The sequence below is a fragment of the Ctenopharyngodon idella genome, chromosome 3, assembly GCF_019924925.1.
Source record: "Ctenopharyngodon idella isolate HZGC_01 chromosome 3, HZGC01, whole genome shotgun sequence".
In the NCBI taxonomy this organism is placed as follows: domain Eukaryota; kingdom Metazoa; phylum Chordata; class Actinopteri; order Cypriniformes; family Xenocyprididae; genus Ctenopharyngodon; species Ctenopharyngodon idella.
The window spans coordinates 8,470,731-8,483,275 of NC_067222.1; the positions used below are offsets into that span (position 1 = coordinate 8,470,731).

The 12,545-nt window shown below is 41.8% G+C and overlaps 1 protein-coding gene across 1 annotated transcript in view; it reads left to right on the plus strand.

The window, feature by feature from the left end:
• LOC127509851 (interferon-induced very large GTPase 1-like) overlaps window positions 1-12,545 on the plus strand; it is a 21,246-nt gene continuing 8,701 nt past the window's right edge. Inside the window, exons 1-3 of the mRNA XM_051888992.1 lie at window positions 1-866; window positions 3,072-3,135; window positions 4,079-4,140. Of these exons, the coding sequence (XP_051744952.1) occupies window positions 3,132-3,135; window positions 4,079-4,140 (66 nt within the window). The 5' untranslated portion in view covers window positions 1-866; window positions 3,072-3,131. The remainder of the gene's footprint in view (window positions 867-3,071; window positions 3,136-4,078; window positions 4,141-12,545) is intronic.

A 12,545-nucleotide genomic window follows, 5' to 3' on the forward strand; every position in this document is an offset into this window, starting at 1 on the left:
CTAAAGTATTTTAAATCCATTCACTGATCATTTTTCTATTATAAAGATCTTTAATTATATATTACTATATATACCATTAATTTCCTCCATTGATTTCTTGTGTATTTTTTTTTTTTTTTTTTTTTTTACCCTATTAATTCGCTGTGCTATTTATCTTAGTACTAAATGTTCTGGAAATACTGCAATGTGGACAATGACTGTAAATGAGTCGTTTCTGTGGTCTTTCACCAGTAGTTGGCAACAAATGAATGTCTTTTATGTTATTATGGAGTCATTGAGTTGACTCAACTGACTCATTTACACACTTATAAGATTCATTCATGAACACCACTACTATACTACTAATTAATTATATCTTTATCATTATCCTTAGACTAACTGATATGAAATATGGTCATTTAAATGTAAAATGCCCTTTAGAAGCCGCTTCCCCGCCAGAGTCTGTGTTTCTCAGCACCTGTGTTTGAAAAAAAAATCAATGCTTCTTACTAATATTTAACATGCTTGTGGCTCTACTATTGAAACTGTATTTTAACTTTTACAGATCAGCCCTGTTTACTTTCATTGCAAGTTTTTTTTTTTTTTTTTTTTTTAATTATTATTATTATTATTATTATTTTGCAATGGGGGGCAATACAATTTTTTTGTGGTAATCAACATTATGCCACAAGTGTTGGCAACTGAACTTAACATGTATTTATCCCAGAATATTCCTTCATTTGACCAGTGCATTCACTCTCTGATATGTCATGTGATTGCAAGGAACACAGATGGTTTCTATATTAAGACCAGCAAACAGATATCATTTGCTATTTTGAACTCTGGAGATTTAAAGATGGCACAGACAGAGAGACATCAACACTCAGGTTTGGCTTTATTACTTTTTATTTATTTATTCATTCATTTATTTCAATCATTCAGTGTCTTAATATATTTTAATAATTACTTCATTTGCCATCCATGCCAGGGAAAGGGAATTAATAATTTACATTTTTTATAAATTATTTACATAAGTAAATACTTAAGATTCTGGGTTTGGATCATTATTGCAGCGATTATTATGTGTCTAGCATGTTACATGTTTTGCAACAATTCTTTGATGCAGTGTATAGTTTTTTTATTTCTTAAAGGTGACCTATTATGCCCATTTTCACAAGAGTAATGTAAGTCTCAGGTATCCCCAAAATGTGTCTGTGAAGATTCAGCACAAAATACCCCACAGATCATTTATTGTACTATGCTGTTGATGACCGTTTTTGGGTGGAAGCAAAAACATGCTGTTTTGTATCTTTAAATGCAAATGAGCTGCTGCTCCAAACCCATTTTCCAGAATAGGGCTATGCCTTTACAGCTCGTGCTTCAGAAACTCCGCCAACGGAAAAATAAGAGAACCAATATGGGTTCTGTGTGAATCTTACAGCCAACAACAGAACATTTAGATTGTCTCAGCTATGAGGTAAACATTCTTGTGTTACCACTAGCTGCTCTAGTGAGGAGATAAGCATAGGGGACTGTGTACAGCTCACTAAGGGGAGGATCTAAGCTAATAGGGTACAGTCCGTCCCCAATCATGTGTGTTGGCTATCTTAATGTGACGTCACATTGGGCAGCAGCAGCAGCCTGGTTTCATTGTTAAAATGTAGGCATTAATACGTAACATTTCAAAGACACAAAACATACTTTTTTGTATGCTTGGATATATGCTGAAACATAAAATATGGATGTATTAGCAAAATTTATACGTAGCATTATTATGTTTTTACAGCTAAAAAATGTAAAATATTTACGAATCTTTATTATCATAAAGATTATCACATCTGTATAATTTTCCTTTTACCATTTTACAGATACATGTAAGATCCCATAACCTGACTAACAAACCTAAACCATTTTATGCAGAACATTAAAAGAATAAAACATAATTCACAGAAATGTGTAGAAAAATGACAATTTTAGTAACAGTGTCATTAAAAGGGTCTTTTGAGCTGCTAATCCTACTCCTACCTCTAAACCTACCCATAACCATTTCTTAAAACTATGTACAGTTATGAAGAAAAACATAACAGACAGACAGCTGAAATCACAATACTGTATTTATGGTGAAAATGTCAAAAGCGGTAACAAAAGTAGTTCAAATGACGATGTGTTGCATTTGCAGTGCTTTCCGGTGGTATATAATAGTTTTGTATGTACAATTTATAAGGATTTAAAGTTATTAATCAATGAAAATTTCCCCACCCTTCCAAATAAGTAGTAAGAGCTGTGATTGCTACGTTAGGATCAGGGTGTGTGCTGACGTAAATCTGTGTATAATAAGCATAACAATGAAACCCCAGATCATACTTTTGAATGATGTCTCCAAGAGGCAACATATATTTGCCAAACAAAATGGGCCCTAGCACAGACACCTTGCTGAACTAATGTTGGTTCGGATTTATTTTCCTGACATACATAATGAGCAGTGAGATAGAATTTAAACCATTCAAACACAACACCAGAGATGTCTAACCATCCACGCAGCCTTTCATGAAGGACGGTATGACATACTGTGTCAAAAACAGCACTGATGAGTCTAGGTCTGTTGGTGTATGTATATCCAGGCAGCATGTAACAGCCATTTGGGTGATACCATGTCTCACAGAGAGTGAGAAAGTCAAGTTTTCTTTGCTGAAGGATATCCTTAAGCAATGCCGCTTTCTTGTTCATTGAATGCACGTTTAATTGAACGAGTCTGTTTTCTGAGGTTACATTCTTGTTGCGCTTCTTTGAAGACATCTGAGAATATACAGATGCCACAGGGTTTAAAGTGTACTGAAACTCCAGAATAAGAGCAAAGTACATTTATACCAGCAGGCGAAGAACCCAGACAAGAGCCGTGAATATCTTGGCCGACGCAAAAGTTGAAATGAGCACAAAGTTCTTTGAGCAGTTGCAGTAATTTTGGCAGTAATAAGTCAGTTGTTCACAAAAATACAGAAAAATCAAATAATGTTCTGTACAAATACTCTAGCACACATAAAAGACTTGAAGATGGAAAAAAAAAAAAAAGTATCTTTATGTATTTTCTTCAGGATGGTCAAGCAAACAGGAGTGAAGCACCTGAACCTGACTCTGATTCATCAATCAGCAGCATGGGTAAGGACACAACAATAATGGTTATAATGAGACTCTTATGTTGTGGTGTATTGATGTGTTTAACAAGAGTTCTCTGGTGTTTATTCTAGATCACATATTTCCCAATTTAACTATTTGTAACTCAAAGATTATCTGATGATTGGCAATTTATTGAACGGTTCACCATCACTACTGCAATTAATCTTGCATCTTGTAATATCTTCTGTAACTATTTAAGTAAACATGTGGTACAGGCATTTTCCTTCACACTTTTTCTTTTCATAATAAAAGTCTCCACTTAAACAGCAGTTTCAAATTTTAAACAAAATATTTTAAAATAATTAAGCATGAAATATAATCTGACTTCTATGTCGATTACATCATTGTTTTAACTGGAAACCCTTTGACAGTCAAGTTTGTACATAAAAACATTCTTTCGGGAGAAAAACAATGTAGAAATATCCATTGTTACGGAGGAATCTATCAGAAAACATCATGTCTTGGTGATCAACATGACTGACATGAAGCTGAACTTTACCTGGACTATGTTTATCAAGTCATTGTTTGCATTTTCAGCGCACTTTGTTGCAGTCTAAGAAATACTTTTTTTTTGTTTTGTTTAACGTGAGCCATATAAAAGAGCACCACTACAGGAATACACACCTGTCCTGGATGTTTGTATTTATACACATTTGATAGATATACACATTATTATAGCAGGCTTTTAAAAAAATAACTTTATTTTTTAATTTCATTTGTGATCGGTTGATTTAATTATTTTGAAAAATAATTGTAAACACAATTAAAATAACAACTTAAAATAAACCCATACATATTTTACCTAGGTAAGAATTAGCTGATATACCTGCATCTGACAGAATAAAATAAAAAAAATGCAATAAAAATATTCCAATCAGCTGAAGAAACATTCTTGCAAGTAATTTTTTTTATTGTGTTTTGAAAGATGAACCTACAATCGAAGTAACAACGGAATCCACTAGAAGAGAAATGGGAGAAAAACAAAGGGTAAGAGCTGAGTTATGCGCAGACTTACTAGTGTTTGTATTTAATTAGTATTTGCTGCTTGATAGTTACATCCACCAATAATTCCTGTAGTTTTCATGGTAAAATGTAATTTAAAATCTGAATGGTCATCCACTTATCCTATGTAAAATGCTATATAACTTTGGTCCACTTTGCTTCTGCTTATTGGTAACCAGGGCTGGGCAGTATGACCAAAAATCTATCACAGTATTTTTTTAATATTCTGGTCATCTGGGTTATGTGAAATGGTCCATGACAGTAAGGCAATAGTCCGGGGTGGAGTGCCCTCTGGTGACTATCAGGGACACTCCAGCTGGTGATTATGACACAGATGAATGCACACGCTAAACAAAGACTTTTTCTTAACATAAAATTAAACTAAACACTGCTCAAATATGTTGTGCATCTAAAACTCTACTGAATAAAGTGAGGTAATTAAACCAAAACACATGCATGAGCTAATATAATTATAGACATCACTGCATTGAAAACTACACAGTTCCCACCTTAAAGGTCCCCCTGAAATCAAAATTTAAGTTTTTTAGCTTTTAGTATGAATATGTTGGCCTTAAGGTTATGAATAAGCTGGTGTGCTCCAAAACAATGACAAGAAGATCATCAGATCTTCTGTCCAATCAAATGCTCTCTAGAATCTGAAGTCCTGCCCCCTCCTACACTATAAACCAGGGGTGCCCACACTTTTTTGCCTGATGATCTACTTTTAAAATGATCAACTAAATGAGATATACCAACCAACCAAAAAAAAAAAAAAAAACAGCTTAATTTCAAATGCTTGTTGCTACTACCAAAGTCCCTTTAAGACAAGTCATTTCACTCGGCGGCCATCTTTGAAACGCCTCTCGGGCATGCAAGTGCAACTCCTATCTCTTTAAATGGGGAAACATCAAATTCTCCAAAGCTGTTTAAGCTTACGATTTAATTTCATATGTGAAATCACCTTTGAAATCTGACAACGTTCTGTCTCATAATTTTTTTTCCAAACGCTCAAATCATGACAAAAAACTTTATTTTTTAGGCTGGATCAAACTAATGTGCATGCGCAGACCTAAATGCGTGAACAACGGCTCCGTCGTAAACAAATTTAGTCAAAGTTGTCAATAGGCTATAAACGAATTCATAACAAACAGTGGGTGAAAACAATCCTTATTTGTGTTTATATCCTTGTGTTAGTTAGGCGAACATGAACGTCCATTTAGAATAACAAAAAAATGGTTTAACTCACCTGTCCAGCAAAAAAAGAGCCACCTGAATGTCGGATTGGAAGCCCTTCTGCCGCCGGAGTTCTTGCCACCTTTCAAAGGCTTTTCCTATGTAAATTCGGGACTTTCCGCATTCCTTCTCCTTTTCCCTTTTCTTTTCCAGGTGTTCATTAGAACGTCGTCTCTTTGGTCGTGTGTCGGCCATATAAAGATCACATAATTCGAACTTCCCTCTTTATGCTTCTCTCTTCTACACACCCCCCTTGTGCACGCGCACTAACCCCAAAACTCCAAACCCAAATCATTCTTGTCGGTTATTGGCTGGAGCACTGTTTATTATGTTTCGTGGTCCAGACTGCACCAGTTTGTTTTTGTTGCCGTTTTTGGAGCTTGTGGCGACTACAGAGACCGCGTTTTTTACAGTGTGTTCAGGGGACAGGCAGCTAGCGGATAATGAGGAGATGTTTGCTGTATGTGACAAAAAATGTTTTGGCCTAAAATCACGTGACATCGCTTAGAACACCTTTAACCCTCTGGGGTCTGAGGATTTTCGGGGCCCTGGAGAAGTTTTGACATGCCCTGACATTTGTGCCTTTTTCAGTTGTTCATAAACATATTAATGGAAAAAGTGTCATTACACTGTATTCAGCACAAACTAGGCTACCATAATATGTGAGGAACATGTATGTACATGTTTGTGTTTTTGAAGGAATAACGTTTATGCGTGGTTATTGAAAAAACAAAAAACTTAAGTCACTGAAATAAGGCCAAAAAATATATATTAAATCTGTGTTCACAAGACTTCTGGGTATTGGAGGTCGTAGACTAGAGTTTTTGCTTCAAAATGATGTAAAAATTATCCTGCCTACTCGTTCATATAAAACAATATATTGATTTAGTTTTTGTAAGACACTTTTTGTCAAGAAACACAGTATGCGTGGAGGCGTGAATCATCATGAATAATGAGGTAATTCACACCTGAGAAGACAAAAGAATCGCATAAAGACCTCTAATGACCTGCATAATAATGAGGCCTTTCAGTCAGGTAGGCTGTGAAAAAACCCTCTGTGATCATGTCTCAAGCTCATCATGGTGTACATCAAACATACAGAAAAAACAGCAATATTGTGAAATATTATTACAATTTAATATAATGGTATTCTATTATATACTTTAAAATATAATGTATTTCTGTGATGCAAAGCATCTGAACATTCATGTTACCTCTATGGCATTTCATATAGTCTTTTAGCTTAAAAGCATGCACATTTGGAGAAATATTGATGGATTCTCATATGTTTATATCAGTTTTCTATACAGAAGAGTAATATTTATTCAATATTTATTGTCATCACTATGAACGCTGGATACTGTATTTTCAATTCATACTTGCAGCCAGAGGGCGCTCTGTGCACATTTAGTCCACAAATTAACCTAAAGAAGAACAGGACATTCCAGGAACTAACGGCATGTCTTCCAGAGATCTCTAACCATGGCTTTAACATACAGATAAACACTCTTCAAGACAATAAATACACGATTGAGACGATGTATACATGTATTGCCTCAGAATTTGCGTCTGAATAGCGCTCGCTCCGTGGGCGTGGCCGCATTAGCGGATAATGAGCTGAATCACGGACTTCTGACATGTGTCTATTTTCATACAGATTACATAAACACAGAATTTTTGTTTTCGATTTGACTTACACGATTTAAAACCTGACATTTCAACGTTTCTTTAGACATAAGTCTAATTTTTTTGTGGTTAGTATTCACTAAGTTACAGTTCATTTTCTGAGAACTATCAGATTGGACTTCATTCAGAGGGAGACGACAGATCACGCATCATGTTAGTTTTCTTTATTTTGCAAAAAGCACAACATTTTGTTTTTACTCTGAGTGTACACAAATAAAAGAAGATATTCCACAGATTAAAATGGTGTATAACTCTTAATTGTATGTGCAACATTGACGGAGTATTTTGAGTCTCTTTCACACTGGTAAGAAAAAAACCGAGGTGGTATCGCCGGTGTGACCACCGACCCAAGGGAGTTAATTATCACTGTATTATACACTAACAAGCTCTATGTGCGAAAATGCAGAACATGAAAGAGATCGTGGATGTGTTCATGAAAATCGTCTGCTCAGTACGTGCACGCTCACTTCAGAGACGGCTGTTTGTTTCGTGCGTATTTGGAGAAAGCTGACTTCGCGCTCTGTTCTCCGGCTAGTTGTCATCAAAAATTTATTAGTCAAATGCAAGTCAGACAGAAACTAAAAGGATAAGAAAGGGCATCGTTATATTTCTTTTTATTAAAATCTAACAAAAGCATTTATTATAATTGTGTGCGATCTACCAGCATTGTCTTTGCGATCAACTGGTAGATTGCGATCGACCTATTGGGCACCCCTGCTATAAACAGACACTGAAGCTGTGGCTGAAATCGGTCATTTGTTCACACATTTACTAGTTTCTACATGGTGAATGGCACATAGTGCACTATATAGAGGATAGGACACGATTCAGACAGCGTAAATATGCTTTCCATTGATGCAAATTAAGTCCGTTTTTGCGTTAGTGTCATGTGAACCGCCGCAGTGCGAGCACAGTCTGCTCTGGCCCAGGGACACGAGAACACAGAGCAGATCATATCCGCTCACCGCGTGTCGGCTCAGACCATGGAAGGCATCATACCCATTTGAATCCTGCACAGAATGCTGTATTTTAAAGTGATATAGAGGAAATTAGGAGAATAAACAGTTAGAGATTAGAGGGAAACAGAGGTTTTACTGAGTTTAATGGCTCTGGCCGAGCTGTGGTATAAACAAAACGCTATTGGCTATTTTAAAAAAGGGGCGGTTGAATATGTCGCATGCGAGCGCCTGGTGGCCGGGTCTTACCCCACGAGGCCCGGCCGGGCTCAGCCCGAAGAAGCGACGTGGGGCCGACCTCCCGTGGGACCACTACCTGCAGGAGGGACCGTAGGGGGTCGGTGCATTGTGGATTGGGCGGCAGCCGAAGGCAGAGGCCTCGGCGACTCAATCCCCGGACACGGAATCTGGTGCTAGGGACATGGAATGTCACCTCACTGGGGGGGAAGGAGCCTGAGCTTGTGTGGGAGGTTGAGAGGTACCGACTAGAGATAGTCGGGCTCACCTCCACGCACAGTTTGGGCTCTGGAACCCAACTCCTTGAGAGAGGCTGGACTCTCCACTACTCTGGAGTTGCCCGCGGTGAGAGGCGGTGGGCTGGTGTGGGCTTGCTCATAGCCCCCCAGCTTAGCCGCCATGTGTTGAAGTTTACCCCGGTGAACGAGAGGGTCGCCTTCCTGCGCCTTCGGGTCGGGGATAGGTCTCTCACTGTCGTTTGTGCCTACGGGCCGAATGGCAGTGCAGAGTACCCGGCCTTCTTGGAGTCTCTGGGAGGGGTGCTGGAAAGTGCTCCAACTGGGGACTCCGTCGTTCTACTGGGGGACTTCAACGCTCACGTGGGCAACGACAGTGACACCTGGAGGGGCGTGAGCGGGAAGAACGGCCCCCCTGATCTGAACTTGAGTGGTTCTGTTATTGGACTTCTGTGCTAGTCATGGTTTGTCCATAACAAACACCATGTTCAAGCATAAGGATGTCCATCAGTGCACGTGGCACCAGGACACCCTAGGCCGGAGGTCGATGATTGACTTTGTGGTTGTTTCATCGTCTTGAACACTCAGGTGAAGAGAGGGGCAGAGCTGGCAACTGATCACCACCTGGTGGTGAGTTGGATCCGATGGCGGGGAGGAAGCTGGATAGATTTGGCAGACCCAAACGTACTGTGAGGGTCTGTTGGGAACGTTTGGCCGAGCCCCCTGTCAGAGAGATCTTCAACTCCCACCTCCGGCAGAGCTTCGACCGGATGCCGAGGGAGGTTGGAGACATGGAGTCCGAGTGGACCATGTTCTCCGCCTCCATTGTTGATGCGGCCGTTCGGAGCTGTGGCCGTAAGGTCAAGGCCATAAGGTGCCTGTCGTGGCGGCAATCCCTGAACCCGGTGGTGGACACCGGAAGTAAGGGATGCTGGACTGGCAGACCGGGGTGGTGATCCCTCTTTTCAAGAAGGGGGACCGGAGGGTGTGCTCCAACTACAGGGGGATCACACTCCTCAGCCTCCCTGGAAAAGTCTATGCCAGGGTACTGGAGAGGAGAATTCGGCCAATAGTCGAACATCAGATCCAGGAGGAACAATGCGGTTTTCGTCCCGGTCGTGGAACACTGGACCAGCTCTATACCCTCTTCAGGGTGCTAGAGGGTTCATGGGAGTTTGCCCAACCAGTCCACATGTGCTTTGTGGATTTGGAGAAGGCATTCGACCGTGTCCCTCGTGGCGCCCTGTGGGGGGTGCTCTGGGAGTATGGGGTCCGGGGTCCGGGGCCCTCTGTTAAGGGCTGTCCGGTCCCTGTACGACCAGAGCAGGAGCTTGGTTCGCATTGCCGGCAGTAAGTCAGACCTGCTCCTGGTGCGTGTTGGACTCCGGCAGGGCTGCCCTTTGTCACCGGTCCTGTTCATTATCTTTATGGACAGGATTTCTAGGTGCAGCCAGGGGCCCAAGGGAGTCCGGTTTGGGGACCATAGGATCTCGTCGCTGCTTTTTGCAGATGATGTTGTCCTGTTGGCTCCATCAAACCAGGACCTTCAGCGTGCACTGGGACGGTTTGCAGCCGAGTGTGAAGCGGCTGGGATGAGAATCAGTAACTCCAAGTCTGAGGCCATGGTTCTCAACTGGAAAAGGGTGGCTTGTCCCCTTCAGGTTGGTGGAGTAGTCCTGCCCCAAGTAGAGAAGTTTAAGTATCTCGGGGTCTTGTTCACGAGTGAGGGAAGGATGGAGCGGGAGATTGACAGGTGGATCGGTGCAGCTTCTGCAGTAATGCAGTCAATGTACCGGTCTGACATGGTGAAGAAGGAGCTGAGCTGAGAGGCGAAGCTATAGATTTACCGGTCAATCTATGTTCCAACTCTCATCTATGGTCATGAGCTTTGGGTCATGACTGAAAGAACGAGATCCCGGATACAGGCGGTCGAAATGAGTTTCCTCCGCAGGGTGGCTGGGCACTCCCTTAGCGATAGGGTGAGGAGCTCGGTCACTCGGGAGGAGCTCAGAGTAGTGCCGCTGCTGGCCTGGGAACGCCTCGGAATTCCCCCGGAAGAGCTGGAGGAAGTGTCTAGGGAGAGGGAAGTCTGGGCGTCTCTGCTTAGACTGCTGCCCCCGCGACCCGGTCCTGGATAAGAAAATGAATGAATGAATGAATCTGTAAATGTGTTTATTATGACTAAACCTAACTGTGTCTTTATATTTTTATATTTTGTATATTTTTTATTCTTAAATTTTATTTCTGTTTGTTGTTGTTGTATGAAAAGTCGGTTCCTGTCCTAGGGCCCTGTGTTAGGAGCTCAATGTCGTTGTGTCACTCTAACGACGGACGCTTCTCTAAAGGGCTGGGGAGCGGTAATGGAAGGCCGCTCAGCTCAGGGTCTTTAGAGGAGTCATCAGCTTTCGTGGCACATAAATTGCCTGATTATGAAGTTCTTCCTCCCAGACCTGAGGGGCCATCATGTGCTTGTCAGCACAGACAATACATCGGTGGTCTCTTATATAAATAAGGGGGGTCTGCGTTTGCGTCCACTATGCAAACTGGTGCACCAGATCCTCCTGTGGTCCCTGGGGAAGATGCTCTCCTTGAGAGCAATCTATATTCCAGGGACCCAGAAAATAGAAGCAGACATCCTGTTGAGACAGGGGCTGAGGTCAGGGGAATGGAGACTTCACCCACAGGGGTGAAGCTCATATGGCAGATTTTTGGCCCAGCGGAAGTGGATCTGTTTGCGTCTCAGGATACGACGCACTGTCCACTTTGGTTCTCCCTCACACATCCAGCTCCACTTGGACTGGATGCCATGGTACAGACATGGCAGAGGCTGCGTCTGTATGCATTTCCCCCAGTTGTTCTGCTCCCGGAAGTTCTGGAGAAAATTCGCCGGGAAGGGATAAGTCTACTGCTAGTAGCACCATGCTGGCCAAGCCGGATATGGTTTTCGGACCTGATACCTCTCCTTGATGGCTCACCTTGGAGGATTCCAATCAGGAGGGACCTCCTATCTCAGGCGGGGGGCACGATTCATCATCCCCGTCCAGAAATGTGGAACCTGTGGGTTTGGCCTCTGAGGGGGCCCAATTCATAGAGTCTGGTCTCTCAACTGTGGTTCACTGGTCTCTCAACTGAGGTTCACTCAACCATTCTTAACTCCAGAGCTCCTTCCACAAGGAAACTATATGCCCCAAAGTGGAAACTCTTCACTTGGTGTCATGAACGACAGTTAGATCCAGTCTACTGCCCGACAGGTTCAGTACTATAGTTCTTACAGAGTCGTTTCTCATTTGGGTTAACCCCATCTACACTAAAAGTGTATGTTTCTTCTATTTCTGCCTACCATGCCCCTGTGGATGGTACTACTGTGGGGAAAACCCCATTCTTAACTCGTTTCTTTCGTGGCACCCAGAGGCTGAGGCCTGCAACACACACTAGGGTCCCTGCTTGGGATTTGGCTATTGTTTTAGAAGGTTTTCCTACAGCTCCATTTGAGCCACTTGAATCAGTCTTAGATAAGTTTCTGACACTAAAGACTGTCTTCCTTCTTGCCATTTCGTCCCTAAAGAGAGTAGGAGACCTTAAGGCCCTTTCTGTATCCCCTACGTGTCTTGAGTTTGCACCTGGGATGGTCAGAGCATTCCTTTACCCTAAACCGGGTTATATTCTTAAGGTTCTGACCAATGTTCCTCGGCCTATAGTGCTGCAGGCCTATACTGTGCTCTTCCATTCTTAACCCCAGACCAGGAGAAGTTGAATCTTTTGTGTCCAGTATGTGCATTGGACACATACTTCCACAGAGCTGCCCTGTGGAGGAAAGCAGATCAACTGTTTGTGTGTTTTGGACCGCATAACAGGGGTCGCTCTGTGTCCAAACATATGGTAAGCAAGTGGATAGTCGAGGCTATTTCACTTGCCTACGAGGTCTCTGGTCAACAGTGTCCTTTAGCTGTCAGAGCTCATTCAACCAGGAGTATGGCGGCCTCCAAGGCCTTAGTTTCGGGGGTTTCCCTCAAAGAGGGATTACGGCATTTTGGTATATCGT